This window comes from Equus caballus, chromosome 23 (genome assembly GCF_041296265.1).
Source record: "Equus caballus isolate H_3958 breed thoroughbred chromosome 23, TB-T2T, whole genome shotgun sequence".
NCBI lineage: Eukaryota > Metazoa > Chordata > Mammalia > Perissodactyla > Equidae > Equus > Equus caballus.
The window spans coordinates 48,698,193-48,723,154 of record NC_091706.1 but is presented as its reverse complement, the minus strand read 5'-3'; the positions used below and the strand labels follow the sequence as shown (position 1 = coordinate 48,723,154).

General features: G+C 35.0%; 1 protein-coding gene across 13 annotated transcripts in view; it reads right to left on the bottom strand.

The window, feature by feature from the left end:
- The window catches only part of CCDC171 (coiled-coil domain containing 171), a 293,940-nt gene that overhangs the window by 162,537 nt on the left and 106,441 nt on the right, over positions 1-24,962 (bottom strand). For 11 of the 13 annotated variants that reach the window (XM_070248923.1, XM_070248931.1, XM_023627387.2 and 8 more), the window contains 5 exons: positions 18,957-19,063; positions 17,107-17,196; positions 15,867-16,067; positions 13,105-13,272; positions 11,379-11,567 (listed from right to left, as the gene is read on the bottom strand). In XM_070248923.1, coding sequence (XP_070105024.1) covers positions 11,379-11,567; positions 13,105-13,272; positions 15,867-16,067; positions 17,107-17,196; positions 18,957-19,063 — 755 coding nt within the window. The remainder of the gene's footprint in view (positions 1-11,378; positions 11,568-13,104; positions 13,273-15,866; positions 16,068-17,106; positions 17,197-18,956; positions 19,064-24,962) is intronic. The other 2 variants (XM_070248922.1, XM_070248927.1) reach the window with 1 other exon arrangement.

Below are 24,962 nucleotides of genomic sequence, written 5' to 3'. Positions count from 1 at the left end.
GTGCAATCCCAATCAGAATCCCAATGACTTTCTTCACAGAAATAGAACAAAGAATCATAAAATTCATATGGGGCAACAAAAGACCCTGAATAGCTAAAGCAATCCTGAGAAAAAAGAACAAAACTGGAGGCATCACAATCCCTGACTTTAAAAGGTACTACAAAGCTATAGTAATCAAAACAGCATGGTACTGGTATAGAAACAGGCACACAGATCAATGGAACAGAACTGAAAGCCCAGAAATAAAATCACACGTCTACGGACAAATAATCTTGCAAAAAGGTTCTAAGATCTTACAATGGAGAAAAGAAAGTCTCTTCAATAAATGGTGCTGGGAAAACTGGGCAGCCACATGCAAAAAAATGAAAGTAGATGACTACCTTATGCCATACACAAAAATTAACTCAAAATGGATCAAAGACTTGAAAGTGAGACCTGAAATCACAAAACTTCCGTAAGAAAATATAGGTAGTACATTCTTTGACATCGATCTTAAAAGGATCTTATTGAATACCAAGTCTTCCCGGACAAGGGAAATAAAAGAAAAAATAAACAAGTGGGACTTCATCAAACTAAGGAAATTCTGCAAGGCAAAGGAAACCAGGATCAAAACAAAAAGACAACCCACCAACTGGGAGAAAATAATTGCAAATCATATCAAACAAGGGGTTAATCTCCATTATATATATGAAGAACTCACACAACCAAACAACAAAAAAACAAACAACCTGATCAAAAATTGGGCAGAGGATATGAACGGATTTCTCCAAAGAAGATATACAGATGGCCAATAGGCACAGGAAAAGAAGCTCAACATCACTAATCATCCGAGAAATGCAAATCAAAACTATCCTAAGATACCACCTTACACCCATTAAAATGGCTATAATCACTAAAACAAAAAAGAGGAGAGGTTGTGGAGAAGAGGGAACCCTCATACACTGCTGATGGGAATGCAAACATTTAGCCACTATGGAAAACAGTATGGAAATTTCTCAAAAAACTAAAAATAGAAATACCATATGACTCAGCTATCCCACTACTGGGTATCTATCCAACTTGAAATCAACAATTCAAAGAAACATATTCACTGCAGCATTATTCACAATAGCCAAGATGTGGAAGCAACCCAAGTGCCCATCGACTGATGATTGGCTAAAGAAGATATGGTGTATATATATATATAATATACATACATATAATACATATAAGAGCATATATATAATATACATATATATACATATATATAATATATATATAACATATATATATATAAATGGAATACTACTCAGCCATAAAAAACAAACAAAATCATCCCATTCGCAACAATATGGATGGACCTGGAGGGTACTGTGTTGAGTGAAATAAGCTAGACAGAGAAAGACAAACACCACATGATTTCACTCACATGTGGAAGATAAACAAACACATGGACAAAGAGAACAGTTGAGTGGTTACCAGGGGAAGGGAGCTGCAGGGAGGGCACAGAGAGTGAAGGGGAGCACCTATATGGTGATGGACAAGTAACAACGCAACAACTGAAATTTCACAATGTTTTAAACTATTATGGACTCAATTTTAAAAATAAAAAAAAGAAGAAAATTGAGGGGGGTTAGCCCTACCATATATTAAAACACACAACAAAACCCCTAATTCAAACGTCACGTTACTTGTGCACGAATGGACAAAAAGACCTATGAACAGAATGGGAAATCCAAAAACAGATGCAAGCACAAAAAAATTCAGTGATAAAAGTGGCAATTCAAAGCACTGGGGAAAAGACAGACTAAACGGCTTTGGGACAATGGATGCTTTTTAAAGAAAAAGATAACATTTGATCCATACTTCATATCTTATACAAGAGTAAATTCCAAATAGACCACAGATCTATATGTAAAAAATGAAACCACACAACCATTAGAAGAAAACATAGGTAAATTACTTAACCTTGGTGTAGAGATAAGATTGCTAATTATGATTAAAATTCCAGAGGCGTTAAAAAAAAGATTGATCAGGAGCCAGCCCAGTAGCACAGTGGTTAAGTTCACATGTTCTGATTTGGTGGCCCAGGGTTCGCCAGTTCGGATCCCAGGTGCAAAACTACACAGTGCTTATCAAGCCATGCTGTGGCAGGCATCCCACATATAAAATAGCGGAAGACGGGCACAGATGTTAGCTCAGGGCCAATCTTACTCAGCTAAAAAAAGAGGAGGATTGGTGGCAGATGTTAACTCACGGCTAATCTTCCTCAAAAAAAAAAAAAAAAGATTGACCAACAGAGAAAAAATGCCACATTGGTAGAAATTTGTTCTCATTTCAATTCACTCCTGTTAAAACGCAAGTCTCGATGGATACTGTGGGACCTCTGATTTCTCTGTTACGATGGTAATAGCTTGGACATTATAGTGCTTACTGTGTTCCAGGCACTGTTCTAAATGCTTTACATATATTAATTCCTGTAATCCTTACAACGAGCCAATGAGGAAATGCAATTTTACAGATACTGAAATGAGGTTTAGAGAAGTTAAATAATTCACCCAAGGTCCCCCGGCTAGGTTTATCCAATCTCCTACTGCCTTAAGCTCTTTGTCTCTACTGAACCAGGTTCTCCTCTCAAGTCAACACGCCCACACAGCGTCTTCTGTAAAGACTTCACCTTCCCCCAAGATCCTCAGCTTGATGAAAAAGGAGAGAACAGTCTGCTCCTTCAGGATCCAGACATGAACCTCACCACCACTTTCCACAATTTACCCACGTTCTCTAGCAGCCCCAGGTCCTGTCCCTTCCCACTGCCCTAACGCTATTCAAACTCTAACAATCTTCAGAGCCCACTCTACATCTACCTATTCCATGACACCTTTTACTGTCATTCTCACTTACACTGACATTGACCTTCTCTGAACTTAATTATACCACTCAGGCATTTCATTCTTACACTGCTCCTTACTTATTTCATGTGTGTATATTTACCCTCCCTCAAACACAATAGAGTGCTAGTTCCTAGAGGCCAGGAATTATTCACCATAGTGCTGTATACCCTGTAGGTATTTGATAAATAGTGAATGAATTAAATGATCCTCTATAAAATGTTCCTTGGTGATTAACACAGTGTTTTGCCCATAACAGGCACTGAATAACTACCCAATGAATAAAAACCTTTACAAATGTAAAGAGAAAAAAATATAGGAGCTGGCCCAGTGGCCTAGTGCTTAAGTTCTGCACACTCCACTTCGGCGTGGACCTACAACACTTGTAGGCAACCATGCTGAGGCAGCAACCCACATACAAAATAGAGGAAGATGATGCAGATGTTAGCTCAGGGTGAATCTTCTTGAAGCAAAAAAAGAGGAAGATTGGCAACAGATGTTAGCTCAGGATGAATCTTCCTCAGCTAAAATAAAACAAATTTTTAAAGATAAGAAAATATAACCAAAAATGATATAATTTCCAAATATAACTTGAAACTTATCAACATGTCAGAATTCTGTTTTAAATTAATTCTGATATTCCACAGGGACTTTCAGAGGTATTGCATTATTTACTTTGAATTATTCTTGAAGAACAAAGCTTGTTTGAATGTAAAGCTGGAAACAGCTATAAGAACAAATTTTCCTTAAAAAAAAAAAACCCTATGTTCTTTACCCAAGGAGATTAAAGGCCAATATTTTTTAAACAAACATAAGGAACATCGCCTTGAAATGGGACAAAAGCATTCCTAGTACTAAAACAGCCTTGTGTTTAATTTCAAAAATAATATTTTCAAATTCCCTCCAAAAAACATTATCTTGAAAAGATTTTTTTTTAAACCCTGAAAATATGGGATGTATATCTCTTACACAGATTTCCTTGGCATATCAAAAATACTATTTAATTTCACTGGTTTTCCTTTACTCTCTGATAAATTCAAAGTGTACCCAAAATGGGGGGCAGAGGACAGCTTCTTTCCTTAGTGAATCACGAACTTACTTCCTGAAATACACGAGCTCTAAGGGACACCTTATTGGCTTATAGCAGTGCATGAACTCTGAGACTTTGGGCTAGAAATTAGACATTTTCCTAGGGAGTAAAATTCTTTTTTATCACTTTTGCTTGCTGAGTTCTTATTCCTTTTTTCTTAATTTTATTTTTTTATTTTTTGCTTGAGGAAGATTAGCCCTGAGCTAACATCTGTGCCAATCTTCCTCTATTTTTTTTCTCTTCTTTTTCTTCTTCTCCCAAAGCCCCCCAATACATAGCTGTATATTCTAGTTGTAGGTCCTTCTAGTTCTGCTATGTGGGATGTCGCTTCAGTATGGCTTGATGAGCAGCGCCATGTCCGCACCCAGGATCTGAACCAGCAAAACCGTAGGCCACCACAAACTTAACCACTCAGCCATGGGGCCAGCCCTGTGAGTTCTTATTCTTTATGTTAGCAAAAAGACAAATTGCAAGCTGGGCATTTAATGACACATATACATCAAAGGACTTCATTTAAAATGTCTTATTTTTATGTTACATATCTTTTCTTTTTATGCAATGGTAATATTTTAAAACAAAATAAACATAAATTCACGTGCTTTTACTATGATGTAAATGTTTCTCATTAAAAATAAAGCACATCTTGTGGAGAAATTGGAACCCTCGTACTTTGCTGGTGGAGATGTTAAAATGGTGCAGCAGCTTTTGAAAACAGTTTGGCAGTTCCTCAAAAAGTTAAATATAGAGTTACCATATGACCTAGCAATTCCATTATCTGGGCTTCTTATATATATACTCAAACCCCATAATGATTACTTACTTAACTTAAAAACACTATCTTCATTTTGTGAATTTAGCATGTCGAAAATAGTATGTGCCAAAAATGGTATGTGCCTGTGTTCCCTCTTCTGTTTGTAAGGCAATACAAATTATAAAACACCCTTTACATAAGTCAAGCCCTCAAAAGAACAGAGTTCTCCTTATTCTTAGACTAAACGTGTTGATACAGGCAAGATGCCTGATTTGCTGATTGTTAAAAGATATTACCTCAGACTGCTGGACAGTTAGCATACCTCTCACATCTGATCTGTCTCATGTCTCCCCTCCTTCTGGGCTTTCAGATCCTGGCAACAGGGACCAGGTTGGCTCCAGTCGCCTCCAAGAAGCCTTCAAACTTTGACTACCTCCTCTTCTAAGTTTATAGCATCCTTTGGCAATTAATTACACACAGCCTTGTGATAAACCTTATACTATTTAATATTTCATGAGTTTATATAGTGCCTCCCCAACTACATTTGACAATTTTGAGGAAAAAACTAAGTATTACACCTCTTTGTTAGTAACACAGTATGAAATACAGTGTCCTATATGTCTGGTACATAACATGTAAAGTATTTTTTTAATTAATACTAACTACATTATGTAGAAGTTGCCTTGATATTCTTACCTATAGCAGCAATTTTGCAATACAGTATACTAAAAATTCATTCTCTCAGAAAAAAAAATTCTGAGAGGAACAAGAGATAAGGGGCCTACCATTTGTGGATGGCTGACAGTGTGGCATTGTTTAGCTTTTTCATACAATACTCTGTTTAATTATTAGTTAAACAAGATTCACTCGGAAACGTGAGTTCAAGAAATATAAAACTGACTTGTCACTAGACATATTTTCAGACCTTACTTTATACACAAAAATAGCATATATTTACAAAATAAACCAGGTTGCAGCACAGTGAAAAAAGGACTGGAAGATAAGCATGATGATGATTTATTAAAACAGCACAAAACGGGGCTGGCCCCGTGGCCGAGTAGGTTAAGTTCGCGCGCTCCGCTGCAGGCGGCCCAGTGTTTCGTCGGTTCGAGTCCTGGGCGCGGACATGGCACTGCTTGTCAGACCACGCTGAGGCGGCGTCCCACATGCCACAACTAGAGGAACCCACAACGAAGAATACACAACTATGTACCGGGGGGCTTTGGGGAGAAAAAGGAAAAAATAAAATCTTTAAAAAAAAAATAAAAATAAATAAAAATAAAAATAAAAATAAAAAAAACAGCACAAAACATTCACTTTGTGATTTCTAAATGCCAAGCGAGGCGCTAAACACTTTACACTTGTCATCTCCATTCTAATCCTACCCCTGGGCCTTCCTCACTGCACAAATAAGTATCAGCTCTCTGAACCTTAGCTTCTTCATTTGTAAAATGGATATGCTTCTATGACCTATCCCATCTGGTTGTGGTGGGGCTCCCGTAAGAGGAGGCATGCAAAGGTATGCAAAAGTGTTGAAAAATCTATCCTGCATTATGCAAATTCAATTAATATTATTATTATTAAGAGAAACAATTTCTAAAGCAATTATTTGAAAAGCAGTCAGAGGACTGTCCAATATTTCATTAGAGGTGCCCACTGACACCAACGCACAGTCAATCAAAACACACCATGCACAGGACTGTGTTTGACTTCTTGGGAATCATTTCCGGCAGACCTATCAGCTCCAACAATATAAAAAAGCTGCACTTTATCTCTGGATACTTTTGGAATTCAATTAAAAAGAAAAAAAGTTTCAACATCTAATCACACTTCAATGACTAACCCAGACTTCTTGCCAAATGTACTCCTAATACCATGATATAAAGGAATAAAACCGAATATAGTATGATGAACCTGAATGTCTTTGATTTTTGCTCTCCATTCTAAATTCACTTGATTTTAATAAAATGTCAAATAAACCTAAAGCGTTTACAATAAACATTACATCAAGCGTTAACCATACTTAACTGATAGTGAAAAGTCTTTACTTCTAGAAAGGAAGTTCTTGTTCCACTAATTTCATCTTTTTCAGATAGAAAAGAAAGAAGAACATAAATACTAAGATTACAAAAGCCACGTTAGTAAGAGGAAGGTAATATGGCACTCAGCCCAGATGCTTCAGTAGGCATAGATGCTTGAGATATATTTACGTGATGGCTCCAAAGTATTTAAACTCAAGAATTACCCAACCATTTGGCTAGCACATTTTACCTAATGCTAAAAACATGCTGCGATGCTGAAACCAAGCTTCCTGTTCTACAAGTTTCATTTATCTAACAGCATTTCCACTAATTGTTTTAAAGATTACACATTCAAAAGCCTTGTAAATAACTCTACTACATTTTTTCAGATAAAAGCAATTCAAATCCAAAAACTGTTTTTTATTTAACTACTTGTCCTTTACTAATCACTTCTTTACAATATCCAAACATTAAACACAGGGCTTTATAGATAAGTCATTTATTTTCCAGCAGACAGCCTCTATTAATGGCTATTTTCATCTGACAGCAAACATCCTCTACAACCCACAATCCTCTGCTACAGCTGGAATTTTCCCCCTCGTGTCCTTATCAACATAATTTTTGAAAATGCATTAAGTACTTTCAAATAAAAATATTTTTATTTGCATTGCAGCTTTGGGGAGAAAAGCAGAGATACAGAATTAATCATAACAAGATTTTCTAAAATAAAATTTATAGGTCCTATAATATGCATTATAATAGCAGTTTACCAAATATAAAACTTAAATGAATTGCTGCTATGTATTCAATCATATTTTATGAAAATTCAAATATGTACATAAATAATATAGACTATATGCCAATATATAATCTTAATGTACTTTTAAGAATAATAAAAATAATACTTTCCATTTGCATACTCATGGATCAAAACCTAGGCTGTTATACAATCTTCAGGGAAAAGACTTCAGCAAGAACTTCTCCTAAAAAATTCCCTTACTTCAGAAAGTGAATTACTCTGCCTTCCTGCAGATTTAGAATAAAAGAAGTGAGTTCAAAACACTGAGAGAATATGAAGCTAGAAGACTCACACTACCTGATTTCAAGACTTACTAAAAAGCTACAGTAATCAAATCAGTGTAGAATTGAAAAAAGGATAGACACATCAATAAATGTAACAGATGATAAAGTCCAGAAATAGACTTACACAAATATAGTAAATTGATTTTTGACAAAGGTACAAAGGCAAGTCAATAGAGAAAGGATAGTCTTTTCAACAAATAGTACTGGAATAACTAGACATCCATATGCAAAAAAAAAAAAATGGACATCAACCCGTACCTTACATCTTTATAAGAATTAACTCAAAATGGACCATAGGTCTAAACGTAAAACCTAAAACTATAAAATGCCTGGAAGAAATAATACAAGGAAATCCTGGGGACCTTGCAAAGAATTCTTAGACACAACACTAAAAGCACAATACATAAAACAAAAAATTGATAAACTGGACTTCAAAAAATTTAACAACATTTGCTCTGCAAAAGTACGGTTAAGAGAATGGGAGAAAAATATTTGCAAATCACATATCTGACAAATGGCTTATATTCAGAATATATAAACAACTCTCAAAATTCAGCAATAAGAAAACAAGCAACCCAATAAAAAGTGAGCAAAAAATATGAACAAATAATTCACCAAGAAGATACACAGGTGGCAAATAAGCATAAAAAAAATGCTCAACACTCTTCATTAGGGATAAATGTAAATTAAAACCACAATGACATACCACTACGCACCTATAAGAATGAATAAAAATAAAAAGAAACGATGATGAAACCACAAGCTGGCACAGATGCACAGTAATTAGAATTCTCTTACATTGCTAGTGAGAATGAAAAATGCCATAGCCACTTTGGAAAACAATTCGATAGTTTCTTATACAGTTAAATATACACTTACCGTATAACCCAGAAATTAGACTCCAAGAGTAATGAAAACTTATGATCACACAAAAACCTATCCATCAATGTCTAAAGCATCGTTAGTCATAATTGTCAAAAAATAAAAATAACCCAAAGGCTCATCAGCAAGTATCTGGATTAAAAAAAAGTGGTACATCCATACCGTGGAATATTACTCAGCACTAAAAAGGAATGAACTACTGATACATGCAACAATGTGAATAATTCCCAAACACATTTTGCTAAGTGAAAAAAGCCAGACTCAAAAGGCTACATACTATATGATTCCATTTATATAACATTCTGGAAAAGGCAAAACTGTAGGGATGGACAACAAACCTGTGGTTCCCATACGTGGTCAGTTCTTTTTCCACAAAAGAGCCAAGGCTATTCAGTGAGAAAAGTAAAGTCTTGAACAAATGGTGTGGAAACAATAAATGTAGAGGGAAAATGAACCCCGGCCTCTACCTAACATCACACACGAAAATTAATTTGAGATGGATCACAGATCTAGACATAAAAGCTAAAACTATAAAACTTCCAGAAGAAATGACAGGAAATTATCTTCACAACCTTGGGGTATAGAAAGATTGTTTAGCACATAAAAATAAATACTCAAAAGAGAAAAAGATTTATAAGTTGGATTTCATCAAAATTCTAAAACTTGTGATCATCAAAAGAAAAATTAAAAAATAAAAAGGCAAGTGAGATATTGGAAGAAAATATCTGTGATACATATGCATGACAAAGGATTTGTATCCAGAATATATAAAGAACTCTTACAAATCAGTAATAAAAACACAAACAACTTTTTAAATTGGCAAACACTTGAAGAGACACTTCAGAAAAGAAGAAATATGAATGGCCAATAAGAATATGAAAATTGCTCAACATCATTAATCATCAAGAAAACGTGAATTAAAATAACAATGAAATACCATTTTAAAACAACTAGAATGGCTAAAATTTAAGAGACTGACAATATCAAATGTTGCAGAGGATTAGAACAATGGAAACTCTCACACTTTGATGGTGGAAATATAAAATGATACAACCATTTTGGAAAAAACTTTGATAATTTTTTATAAATGTACACATATCCTATGACCTAGCAATTGCACTCTTAATCAAGAGAAATGAAAAGATATGTCAACAAAACACTTGTACAGTAATGTTCGTAGCAATTTTATTTACAATACCCAAAAACTGGAAACAATCCAAATATCCATCAACTCACAATCTATCAAATTGTGGTATAACTATAAAATGGAATACTATTTGACCATAAAAAACAATGAACTACTGATACACACAACAACATGGATGAATATCAAAAAAATATGTTGAGTGAAATAAGCCAACCACTAAAGACTACATACCGAATGATTCCATTGACAGGAAATTCAGAAACAAGTAAAAGCAATCTATGATGACAGGCATCAGATAAATGGTTGCCTATAGGGAGTGGAAACTGACTGCAAGGTGGCACAAGAGAACTTCCTGGGATAACGAAAACGTTTTGTCTTAAATGGGGTGATGGTTATATGGGTCTTTACATCGAACACAACATCAAATTGTACACTTAAGATTCACTGTCTGTCAACATTACCTCTAAGAAAAATAAAATAAATTATTTAGACCTTTTATTTCAGTAGTAGAAAATGCAGAACATATCACATGGCATCCTGCATACAGTGAACAAATGACTACTTTTAGAGAGTGCAGTAACTCATTCAAATTCATAGAGAAAGGCATAAGTTCATATAGGGCCCTTATGTCTGGGAAAACAGAATGATCTTGTTTTAAGTAATCTGACACTGTTTATTGCCAAACGAATAAAACGGGTTTTTTAAATTAGACTTATCTAAATAAATATAAGCATGAATGGACCAAATAAAGAGGTTAACTCCTGAATCAAGCACGGGAAGAATATACAATCTTCTGGTTCCTAAGTATCTTATCTTGAGAACAAGTGACTTTTTATTAAATTCAATAGAAAAAATATATACACTATTCCATACTGTATAATAATATCATTATGTTATTCTTGATTGGGCAGAGACGATAGTTAACAATATAAATTATGTTGGCAATAATTTGTATAGGAAAAAATATGGTCATGTTAACTACCCATAACTTCTGTTCTCAATCAAATCCAAGAGAAGACATGATACATCTCACAGTCAATAATTTTGCTACAGGGTCTACAACTCTATAACTCTAGTTCTCATACAACGTTAGGAGGTATGATAAATTTCAACCCCAAACGAATTAAAATGATAGTTCACAAAGGAACTCCTACAAATGGAATAAACTGGGTAAAAGAATATCTACACTAAAACTGATAATATTTTACCAAATCTCTTAAGCTTTTATTTTAAAAATAAATAAATAAAATTTTAGCATTTAATTGATCAATGCCTTTTGGGATGTTTCAACCAAAACCCATCTACTTCCAAACTTAAGTGAAAAACAATCCTTAATACACACACACACATCCATTTGGCGAGGCGGGGCGGGGCGGGGGGGGGGGGGTTGTGCAATCATGTGTATACGTGTCTAATAAGTTGTGTGTGGTTCTCAAGAAGTTTTAAACTGATTTGGAACTGATACTAAAAGGAAACACTTGAAACAGTAGAAGACTGAGCATTTCATCTTTTAAAGCTCTTCGGAGAAGCAGCATACCTGTGCCCTCTTCTGCACCTCCAGGAGGAGTTCCGAATACTGCAGCTCCAGTTCCTTCTTTTGTTTGTGCCAGCAGCTCTCTTGGGCTTTGATCTGCTCTGCCACTTTGTTAAAGGTGTCTTCCTGGGTCTGCTGAAGCTCTCTCATCGTATCAGATTTGTTTTTACAGATATACTCTAGATGACTTATCTAAATGGGGAAATGCAACAGAGAATGAAATATGCTCACAAACCATCCTTTGTATTACCACCCCCAAAAACCATCTGAAGTTTTCTACTATAGTTTATTCCTTAAGATCACATAAAAATTTTAAGTTAAAATGAAAACCAAAGAAATTAAGAAACAGGAATTAGTAGGGCAAATTATATTTTAGCAGAAAATGTTATTTGTACACTTAGGTGACAAATCTTTTATTTTTCTCTTTCAAATAAAGTTACTCATTCTATAATCAATTTTACTGAGAAAATTAAGACTGTTCTTACTTCTAGAACCAAAGCTCAAGCTATTCAGATATCTCAATGGGAAAGGAAGTGTTTAAATGAGACTTACAAATCTACAAACATTTTACATATAATAAAGCAGACCTTCCAACCATTTCTTATCTCACATTCAAAATCCTGCAGAGAAAATCCTAGTCATCTAGTACATATGACAATTACTGATATTTTGAAACTATGAAAAACTATTAAAACATAACACCATCTCAGAAGGTTAAAACATGTACTCATTTTCATTATCAGTAATTTTCAAACCCTTTATACACATATTCACAATCATGAACAGCATCTGTGCTTCTCACAATTTATTCCCTCATTTCCTCAATCTCAGTGTCTATGGTTGTGTTTGACAATCAGACAAAGCTAAAATGCTCTCACCCTAAAATCAGGCCAAGATGTTGTTTCATTACTTCAACAGATTAAAAAAAACTTAGAGAACAGTTTTTCTTTTCATGTCCCTTAAGAGCAAATGTAATTGCAACTAAGATCTGGAAACTAGACCATGTAAATACAGGTCTAACCAGTTCAAGAGATCCATGATAAGAATCAATATCTTTAATGGTGACATATGTTGGTCTGCTAAGCCATTTCAATTTTCTATAACCAAAAGGTCTTTAAATTTTTTTTGAAAGACTTAATTCCTAGGCTTGTGAATGATAAAGTGATCATAAAAATCTACTGTTTTCTCCTACAATACATACTTCTTACATTCTAAAGCACTGAATGAGTTTTGTAATATATATTATTTCAAGAAATAAGTCATAAACATAATTTAAAATTTTTAAGTGCTTTTAAAGGAGCACTTCGTTATTTCCTAAGCAAAGAATTTTAAGATCATGTTTTTGCATAACTGTATCTTGTTTCTATTTTATGCTAACATAAAGAGTTGGTTTATTAATGTAAAGGACTAAGTTCTTTGAATTGCTTCATCAGTAAGATTAATTTATTTTCTTTTAATTAGGTCCCTGTGGCTAATACTGGCTAGTAGTATTAGCATGTCCTGCACAGAAAGTGGAGCTTAGAGACTTCATACAGACTTCAGTCACATTTACATGCCCACAGCAATGGCATCAAACTGAGTTGTAGACAAGCCATAATTAATGGTACTGAATTATTAACATCCAAATTCTTTTTGAAATAAGATGAATGTCAGCCCCTCTTAATGATACTGTGATGTGGACAAATGTCACTGAATTTAATAGAGGTATCTGGTGCCTGAGGACAGTTACCTTCTCATTAGCCCTGTTGAGGTCTGCGATCAGGGCATCAACATTCTCCTGCAAGACTGCACAAAGCTCAGACCATGAGAATTTATCCAGCATGCCTTCTGGTTGTTTCATGAGCACACAGCCCGCTATCAGGTGCTGATACAAGGTATGAAGGAAGGTTAGCTTCTCCTGTAAGGACAAAGAGAAATTAATTCCAGTATATAAACATTGCAATGACTAAACACATAACACACATGGTGAAGAATTTATTTCAAAAATCCAGAAAGGAATTAAAATACTCAAGTCTCAGAATATTGTGATTTTGGTGACCTTTTTTTTCACATTTCAAACTGAGCAATAGATATAAACTGGAAATTGCTTACATTTGGTATTCAAAACCAAAATCTGAGGTCTAGAAGCCAAAAGACAGGGGTTCTGACCCCAGCTCAGCTACTACTGAGTAAATGCCTGTTCAGGCCTCACCTTCCTCAGCTGTAATGGGAGGTACCTGGACTAGTTGTTTCTAAGCCCTTCTAATTGGAAGTCAGTATAGTAATTCTATAATTTCATATTTTCATTTGCCAATACAGATGTTAATTAAGTAAAAAACCCAATATAGAGAGGAGTGTTACTCAACTCTGTCAAAGAAAAAGTTATACCAATATCTATACTTTACATGTACACAATTACTCAGCTTTCTTCCTCCCCCAGAGATTGCAGTTTACTTACCACTTATAGGAAATCTATCCCAAGCCCCTTAGGCAAAGCAGACCGTGATATGAAAGATATGGAAGATGGGCTCATTTGTTTTCCTCACTTATAAGTTCATATAGGATTTGGCACACCGGGCATTTGTAGGTGTTTAAATACTACAAAGTAACAGGCCCAAAAAAAAAACAAAGGACATAGCTGCCCAAGACATACTTTCAAAAGTGTCCACTTAGAAATATGTAAAAAAAAAAAAAGTCATTTAAAATTACATATACTGCAGTAACTAGACTACCCATTGTTTAATGACCTGGAAACACTATCCTGTAGAATTCAGTAAAAAACTGATCCCATCTTGAACACACAGAGTTTATCTAATAAAATGCCAAATGGCTGTTTTTATAAGGTTTTTCATCAATGAAATTCCAAAGAATGGAACTTAAGACAAGGTAGTGTTGAAACTGCAAAATGAACATTTCATGTAGATAAAATAAGTTCCCTCAAGACTTTTTTAATAGATCAACAGGAAAAGAAAACTTTTAAAAGGAAAAAATTTAAGAGGAAAAAAGTGGAAATTCTTATCTTCCAGATAAGAAAAACTGAATATAGCATACATAAAGGTTTTGTCATTAGAAATTGTGGGGAAAGTTTTCCTATATATTTCAAAACGTATATCTTTAGTTCTCCTTATATGCCACCTTACTTTCGTCCAAATATAACAATTTAAAAACCAAAAAAAATTTGAATGTGTAGTTAAAACCACAAACTTGAGTTAGGATATCAGAAGAATCTTCATAAATATGCCATGTCTTTTTCTTTTTTAAGCAATTAAAAATGTCTTTTGCATGTTCAACTGGGTTGAGATATTTTTAAATCTTATTAAATATAACTAACCAAATGTAACATTCAGGCACTAAAATCTTTCCCGTCCTCATTTTGCCAAGTGATTGAGTTCATCCTCAAGGATAATTCATTGTGTCGCCATTATGTCCTTTCTGCTTGGGCTGTGATAAACCATGCATGGTAGTCATCCATTTGGCGTGAAAAGAGAATCTCAAGATCCAAAACCAATTCACACACGTTGAAGCCAACCACAGCGCTGTAGACACGCTGACTTTACAATGCAGTCAGGCTTCCAGTTTCCTTCACTTTAATCATTATCTGATGTGTAGAACAATTCCAGCCCCTTCATGTGGACACAATTTAAATCCCAGACTGGAAGAAGAGTGGAAAGAATGTTTCCTTTTTACTCTCTTGGCATTCATGTTCATATTTGTTGGAGTAATGAACTCAATATGCAGGACGACTCAGACAAACCAGTTCCACACTAGAGAGGCTAGCTCCAGATCCCACGGGTAAAAGAAAATATAAGATAACAATTCCATTCACACAGGCTCATACAGAATATGAAAGTTTTGTCATAATATGTTAAGAAGCCATTAATAAATAAAAATGGATAGGCAACTCTCTAGGGCATCTAAATAAAGTTTTAATTTTGTGGGACTTGTATTTTTCTAAATTTTGATTAATACCCTATTACTATAAAGAGTAAGGAGGCTATTTATTACAGTAGATATTATTCCTGTTTTGCAAATAAGGAAACCTAAGATGTGGAGAGACTAAGCTGTGTGGCTTGTGCATATTCACACAGTTTGTAAAAAGAAGTACCACTATCCAAGTCTAGCTCTTTCAATTACAAAAAACATATTCTTTCCACCAGGCCAAGCTACTAAACTACTGAAATAAAAAGTAACTTTGTCATTGGCAAACAGACAAAGCTTGAAAGAACTGTTATGAGCATAGCTGCTTGAGATATGATGCTCTGAACAGAGAAAATTAATTGTACAAGTGATAGAAGGGTTAAATTATATTACTTCTCTCACAAAAAAGGATGACACAAGAGTAATGGAGTGACTGATTTTGCAGCTGGCATGAATATTTCAAAACAGTCAGCTCAGAACAATTTTTTGAATTAAATCACCTAAGAGTAAAAATAGTCACTTGATGTATGTAAATTTAGAAATCTGAGATTAGTGAAAGGCCTTTGCCGACAGTGATCTTGTCGCAGGTAATACCTCCGTGTCCTTATGGACAGCCTGGGAAAGCTTCTGCAGTTCACTTTCAGATTGGGCTGCTCGCGCCTTCTCTTTCTCCCAACAGTGCAGCACGTTTTGTAGTTCCACTTTTAAAGTGCTTATTAGAGCCTCTCTGTCGGCACATTTAGTGCGTAAATGACTTAACTCTTTATTGACATCAGCCAGTTTATCCTGAAGGTCCTGTCAGAGATATCAAATAAAGAGGTTGCACGAAGCCCGGCCAGTAAAGGAGTGGGGGTCCAAACACAAATACATACTGAAGACTGCCAAAGCTTTAACGTAAAAGAAGCACAAAGGCAAGCGTTTGATTATAATACTCAACATCAAGGTATTTTACTGAATGTATTTCCTAAGTATAATATTTTAGCTTGAAAATTAGAAAATTTGTTGTTATAACATTTAAACATAAAATGTTAATAAGATAGCTTATTCCAGAAAGCTCTTTGGAAAGGGAGTTTTCCTTTCAACCTATTATAAAAAAATAACTTGGTAGGCTCAAAAAATTTTAAGTAACATGTAAATAACATTTAAAAAATAAATCCCTTACATTTAATATAAAAACATTTTCTTCCCAATGACATTCCAAATACTAATACAAATCTCAAATATGTGGCATAAGACTCTGCTGAACCATTTAATCCTTAACCTTAACAAATTCTACTGGAGTATGTCCATGACAAACGTAACATGAACCAACACTAAAAAATTCCAACAATACTGAGCAACTCTGAGAGTTCCTTCAGTATAATTTTGCAAAGATGTAGTACCTAAAACTAGTGCAGAAAATAAAATAAACTGTTGTCCTGGATCTTAGCCAGGTGTGGTCTCAGCCCATCACTAGGCATGATGTACTAAAAACAATGGCTCCACCCTAAAATGATGAAAATTGACTCCAAATACTGATGTGCTTATGTAAAATATGTTTAATATGTATCTAAGGATGGACTTTAAATCTTAAATCATTTTTTCAAATCTATAGTATTATAATTAAACCTGGAAATGAATTTTTCCTCTAAACAAAACAATTTCTAATCAAGATTTTTTTTAATGAAAACATTTTTGTTACTATGATCAAAAATAAAAAATTAAAATTATATCCAAATGTACTTAATAAGAAATAGGAAGATATATTTTCAGATACATCTACTTAAAAATATTCTCTAAATAATTATATTTGTTTCTTAATACAAGAGGAAAAAGTTATTCTAAATCATAATACCTTTATATTTTTAGTGTGAGATTCTATCTTCTGTTTGGTAGAATCAAGTTCATTAGATGTCTTTTCTTTAGCATCATTCATGCTCTTTAGCTGATGAAAGAAAATGTAAGTAACTTTTTTATATTTTTCAAGGATGGGTAACTTGAAAGCCAATCTTTAAATGTGTTTCATGCGGTTACTTACTATAAATTTTTCAATAGTAATTAAGAGTCTTAAAAAATTATTTCTTTTGGTTAACTATGTAACGTCTGTCACAAGCTCACATGGCTAAAAAGAAAAGAAAGCATTCAAGCTTAAAATGTCAGTGATGCCATTGTATTTTTCCTGATGTCTGGATAAAGGATTTCATTCTTACTGTAAACAAATATAACTTTATTCTTAAAATCCTACTGGACCAAAATGCCAGAAGCAGTGGCATCTATAAGGAAAGAATAAAGGGCAGAGCAGAAGACTGCTCTGTACATCATGAGGGTATTCACTGGTCTCTCACTCCATATGACAACTTCAGGGTCGGTCACATGCAGTCCTACTGGGAAGGCTTGTGGCAGGTCATCAGTTGGTCCCGCTCTGCTTGTGATTTATTTTCTTTGACAGTTCATTCTTCTTTCTGTCAGATTGCTCTTTTTGCTTTCTTTGCAGCCACCCCCTTGGTCTCCCCACTGCTGTCTCTGGCACTGGTTCACAACAAAGCGCATTACTAAGCCAAAGCCTGCTGAGTCGACTTTTCAACTGTGCTGAGGATCATGTGACATTCATCCTCCCAAATAACAATTCGCTGTGGGTAATATGTTCCTAGTTCCCCAGCAGCCTCCAGACCCAGGCCTCAGAAGAGGCTCATAAACTACTAACGACACAAGTTGTCTTGTCTCACTGGGAAAGACTTAGCAATATTTGTTCTTTATAGAAATTTAATTATTTCAAGAGTCACTTCCTTTACGCCTTTGAACAGTTACAGAGGGTATTAAGAAGACTCACTTTTCCTTCTTTGTTCACCTTAGTAAACTAAAGTAAAATAAGCCTCTTCTGAAATGTGAACTGCAATGGTTTCATGATCTTTATAGTATATGAAAGAAGCATATAAACAGAAGGATAAACACTAAATTCCATGCTATGTAGCTTGTTTTGGTTCAAACAATCTGTTGTTTTGCTAATTGTATTTAATGTAATTACTTCGTATTCTCTAATACAAGATGTAACTAAGCAAACTCTTCAATTTTTAAAGTATAAATTCATAAAATATTTTAATATCCAAGAAAATTATCAACCCACATATATAAACAAAACAATAAAGTCACATAAACAATACAAATGAGATAATAAGTAGAAGCACGAGCTTTTTCAATCAGCAAACTAAAAGCTTCCAGGCTACATTTGTTTTTAAAAACTTCTGACAATATTTTACTCCCTTTAGAGAATGCAAACTAACTTCACGTTTTTATTGACTTCCACAATTTGTAGAAAACTTAACCTAAAATATTGACAAAACCTAAATTTGCACTACCCACTCCCAATTTTATAAAAACACATTTACATTTAAATATAACACATATTAACTTCAATGACTTGCATAGCTTTTGTTAAATTAAAATAGATAAATGTTGAAGACCAAAAAGTGACAGTCTTTATAACATTGAAAATAATAGTGTGAGTGAAGAGTTACACAAACCTAAGTGAGACACGACTTTAGGCCACACTGAAAGAAAGAACAGTGACAGACAATTTATTATTTTTTGTATCTGTGAAGCTGTCAATTCAACATTCCCAATCTTTCTGACCTTTGTAACAAGCAAGGAATACGGACTGCTGCAGGCCGAAGGCTATATGTGTGGAGCCAAACAGTGCGATGTTACCTCATTAGATGCATCTTCCAGCTTGTTCTGGTAATCTGTCAAGGTACGTCTCAAAGTCTCAAGGACAACAGAGAAGCTGGGAGGTTTATCTTTGTCCTTGTGGATGCCTAGAGAAAAATATAGGATGAAAATACAGTCTTAAAGTCACAAAGAGACAAAAGCTAAGCAAATAGTAACAGAGCTATTAAAAGTGGATAAGAGCTGAAAAGATATTATGAAACATTGAGCGGAATCTTATTCTCCAAAGTGTACTGCTGTAGAGCCAAGTATTAAATAGCCTTTCTAACAAGTGGTCAAATTAAGTTCATAATATATCAAGTTCAAATTTATGGCTACTTTGTACCTTACCACGGCCCACAGTGTAGTTAGTAGTGAGCTCTTTCTTTCTTTTCTTTTTTTTTTCCCTATCTCCTAAGTAACTGAAGTGTTTGCACACACCTGTTATCCAACAATTAACTGAACAGTCTACACTAACATTGTTTGGGAGAGTTATGTACACTTATGTGTTTCTGATCAGTCAGGCCTATTTTGCTTAAATAATAATTTCTGAACCCAAAAGCACATAATTTTCTGTTATACTTGGAAATATTCTTCAATCCTTAAAATTCTCAAGTTACAATTTGAAATAAATAATAAAAATGCTATTATCTACAGAGGCCCACATCATGTTTCAATTAAAACCCTTAAAACGGATACTCATTGTAAAAATACGAGTATTTCCATATTATGCCCTCAAACTATTTTAATTTAGTTGGCCATAAGTTAGTTCAGCTAATCAAGGTCACATGGTCAAACGTAGTTCAAAATATTAATCCAAAATAATCAAAAGTTTAGTTTCAAAAACCACTTTAAATTGATTGCTTATTGTAGTACTCTTTAACTGTTAAAAAACAAGTAGCAAATTTAAAAACATTCTTATTAAAAATATTTTCCTTTCCTATTATAACTTCTCCCTATATTTTACAATCTAAATATTTCAACAGACAAGAAACGGATTTTCAACAAAGATAATTTTTAAAAGAAGCATTTATAATATATGTTTTATTATTCATTGATTCATTCATTCAACTAATTTACTGAATTCCTACTATGTACTAATCCTAGGCATTAGGCACATGGAAGTGAACAAGATTGGTGTAGTTTCTATCCTCATAGAATTTACAGTCAAAAAAGAGGAAGAGAGGGGCCAACCCCATGGCCAAGTGGTTACGTTCATGCGCTCCACTTTGGCAGCCCAGGATTCATCAGTTCGGATCCTGGGCACAGACCTACATGCCATTCATCAAGCCATGATGTGGCCATGTCCCACACAGAAGAACTAGAATGACTTACTACTACTACTTACATAGAAGAACTAGAATGACTTACTTCCCTAGCTGGGGCTTTGAGGGGGAAAAAAAGAAGAAGATTGACAACAGATGTTAGCTCGGGGCCAATCTTCCTCACCTCAAAAAAAGAAGAAAGAGGCAGAAAGATAATAAATAAATAATTACATGAAATCATTCATTCATTCTTCAAGTATTCAATTGCTGGAACTTTGGGGGATGGGGGAAGAAGGCAGTAATAAAGGAAAGAAAAGAGGAAGAAAGGGGAAAAGTTATTTGGTTGATGATAAACCAACTTTATTAATCTCACAGTATTGATGATATTTAGTGTTTTAATCATGGAAAAAATTTTATTAATAAATTTATTACATTCATCAAGGTATAATTTAAACACTATCTTATGTATGAGTACACCTCAGATTTTCTTAAACAGAAGAATATTTAACTTAAAAACCCAAAGTAATACGGAAATAACACATATTCCAGCTAGGGGGGAAAAAAGACTCCTCTGAGCCATGATAATGGAGGAGACAGCGCTCTTTGTAATGACTATGAGTTGGAAAGACAACTCATTAAAAATTTTATTAAAGGTCTTACCAAATATATTTTTTTAAAATTGCTCTCTTGCACAAGATAAAAAAAAAAAAGTAATGTATAATTCTTTTCTTTTGCTACTACATAAGTAGGCCATGAATAAATCATTCAAGGACACTCGGGAAATCTGCTGGCTTTTGCAATAAGAGAGAAAACTTCCTGTTAGAAATTCAGAAGAATAAACTCATCTTAATATGAGTGTTGTGGGGTAAGGGGACAAAATGCCCTCTCCTTACTGACCCATGCACATTCTTATGTTCTACATAAAACAAATTTTTTTGCCTGAAAATGTTTATACAATAAAGTTCAGCTGAAGTACAAAGTACACTTTATGTCCCACTCACATCTATTACAAAAAGAAATACTTACTGGTCCCTTAACGTAACAAAATGCTTACAAATAAAAAGAAAGGGTCACTCAGGACCCAGGAACTTATTGACTAATTGGATTTAACCTAATAATATTCTAATCACTACATAATGGCCCAAAAAATAATAGAGTACTAAAATTATCCTAGCAGAGGAAAGTCTAAAAACTCACATACAAAGAGAAGTAAAAAAAATCAAATAGTCATAAATGGCTTTTCAGTGGTCAAAGTCCAAATGAGAAACAGAACACTTCAGAACGTTTTATACTTCAACAACAACAACAAGAAATCTTCTGTGTTTCTCTGTTCCTCCCCCTGTACATGTGTGTCTCTGTACATGGATGCCACACCATGCTTTCACATCACCACTGCCTGTTTCAATCTCTCTCTCTCATTTTTAATATGTTTAAAGTCTGGGTACACCTTGGCAAATCTTTTCTTTGAATTAGTAGCCCACAGGAGGGAGTGGGGTAGAAGAAAAGGTTCTAAGCTCTCTTCTAAATGTTTCCTTTTAGACAATCTCAAAAACTAAATATTTTTATGTGACTCAGATAAACCACTGTTTTTCAAGCTGGTGTTATCAGCTCAGTAACATATAGGTCCACAGTAGAAAGAATAAGTTGTAATGAATGAGGTGAGGCTATCTCCTCCACCTTCTCAACCATTCTCTTAATCTCCTTAAGTCTCCTGCAAGACCCCAAAAGGGGAGAATTATTAAGAAATAATGGAGAGAAAATATAAGACAAAAGATTGAGCTTTTTGTTTTTAAAGATATCTATTACAGAACATGAGTAGTCGAGTTCATCCTTACAACAAACAGGAAAAAAAAAATCCTGTTGCTTGATGTTGATTCTTAGTCACATAGTAAAACACAGAAAATAACATTCAAATGGGTTTTATTTTCAACTGAGAAATCCAAAAATTCAATACGTTAATGATTAAGAAAATTTCTTTTTCATTTTAAAAGCACTAAATATAAACATGTAGCAGTCAGTTATACATTCCAAACTCAGACTACATTCTGTATATTAACTCATCTTATTCACTGAGATCATAAACAAACATTTTCATTATCTTGCAAACATTGATGCCCATTCTGGAGTTTTTAAGGAAAATGGCTCATAAATTTTCTAACATATAGAGAGTATTATGCAAGTCCTGCTCACCCACCCCCAACTACATCTCCCGGGAAAGTCCAAAAACCACTTCCTTTACCAAGGTGAGGGGAACCCCAGGTCCTTGATAAGTTCTGTGTTGCTAGAAGATCCTGGGTAGCAGTGGGAAATGGTACCATCAAGCTGGGCTCCCTGAATTCAATAAGGATGATGGGATCTCAGGTGACACAGGCCAAGTGGTAGCACTTAATTTCCAGAGACAAAATGGACATGGTTACTATAATGAGCAGTGGAATCAAAGCAACAAACAAAATGGTTTTACCCATGGAGGTTGCTGGCATTGGCTAACTGATCGTGGTGTTCCTAGGAGTAAAATAGACAGGCACTCTAAGTGTTACTTGATTTGTATAAGTAGAAAAGCTCTAAGTCTGATTACCAGAAGCAAGACTTAAACCAACACAAAAGAGACTCTTGAGCCTCAACCAGTTCTCAGACTTGAGCTGGTTCACAGACCCAGTGCCCCTTGAATGAAGAGGATGGGTCCCTTTTAGGAACCCTCACATACTACCAGAAGACTACACTGTAAATCTTCCTCCCAGCCTTCCTCAGAGAAACATGCAACCAGTCACCGGGTGATGATGCACTGGGGAAGGGGAATTAAGTACACTTATCAGGGATAACGGAACACTAGGTCTGAGCTGACACTAAATCCTGGAGATCCAAAATACCACTGTGGTTCACTACTTAGGGCAAGCCTAAGTTAGGAGCTTACAGAGGTCAGTGATGAACTGAGTTGTGCCTAAGGTCTATCTCCAGTGGGGCCAACAGGTACCTGAACCCACCTCAGAGTTATTTCTGGGAATAACTCTATTTTTGGGAATGCACAGTTAGAAAAGACAAATGCAGGAACTAGCACAATGTCCATATTTTGGTTACCTGACCCATTGAGTGAGGAATTCACAGAGGAAAACCAAATAGGAAAAAAGCAGTGGAAGTCGCTAGAAATTTTACCTACCAAAATAATAAATCAAAAGTAATACCACATCCCTAGAAAGACTGCAGAGATCCTTACAACAAAAGAGTCATGGCAGCAAGGATGGAGGTAAATACATGGGCTCAGCAACATAGACTTCCATTCACCAAGACTGATAGGATTACAAATGCTTTATTAAGTATCACTTAATAAAGCAATGCTTTATTCTTACTAAGAAAATTAATTCTTACTTATTTGCTCCAGATAGAGATTTTCCTTCCCCGACCACAATATCTCTGTTGAAATTGTCATCCGTGAATTTACAAAGTACCTTATTCACCATTACATTTTCAACATAGCATTACTTCTGACCAAGAAACTCATTTTACAGCAAACGAAGTATGGAAATGGGCTCATTTTCATAGAATTCACTGGTCTTACTATGTTTCCCATCATTCTGAAGTAGCTAACATACAGAACAGTAGAATGGTCTTTTGAAGATTCATGGCGCTGGCTGGATGGTAATATTTTATGGAATAAGGATAATAACTTCCAGGATACAGTATGTGCTCTGAGCCAGCAATCAATATATGGTGTGTTTTTACCACAGCCAGGATTCATAGATCCTGGAATCAAATGTTGGAAATGGGAGTGGATCATCTAACTGTAATACATAATGTTCCACTAGTGAAATGTCTGCTTCCCATCCCAGAAACTGGGCTTTATTGGTCTAAGTCTTAATTCCCAAAGGAGAAATGCGTCTACCATAGGACACAGCAACGGTTCCATTAAAATGGAAGCTGAGTTGGGGCTGGCCCAGTGACACAGTGGTTAAGTTCATGCACTCCACTTCAGCAGCCCACGGTTCGTAGGTTCAGATCCAAGGCACAGACCTGCACACCACTCATCAAGCCATACTGTGGCAGCATACCACATACAAAAAATAGAGGAAGATTGGCAACAGATGTTAGCTTAGAGCCAATCTTCCTCACCAAAAAAATAAATGAAGCTGAGAATGTCACCTGGGCATTTCTGGACTCCTCATGCCAGGAAACCAAAGAGCAAAGAAAGTTCTTCTGTATCAGGACAATTGGTCTTGATTATCAAGGGAAAAGTGGTATAAGGAATAGTATGTCTAGAATGCAGAAGATCCCACAAGGCATCCATTAGTATACTCATGTTCTGTGATAAAAGTTAATGCCCCAACAATCCCACTTCTGGGTATATATATAAAAGAATTGAAAGCAGGGTCTTGAAGAGATATTTGTACATCCATCTATTCACAATAGCCAAGAGGTGGAAGCAACCCAAAGGTCCATCAACAGATGAATGGATAAACAAAATGGGATTTATATATATAATGGAATATTATTTAGCTTTAAAAAGGAAGGAATTCCTGTCACATTCTATAACATGAATGAACATTGAGGACATTATGCTAAGTGAAATAAGCCAATCATCAAAGACAAAAACTATATGATTCCACTGTATGAAGTACCTAAAAAATAGTCATGGGACTGGCCCCGTGGCCGAGTGGTTAAGTTCGCGCACTCCGCTGTGGTGGCCCAGGGTTTTGCCAGTTCGGATCCTGGGCGAGGACATGGCAGCACTCATCAAGCCATGCTGAGTCAG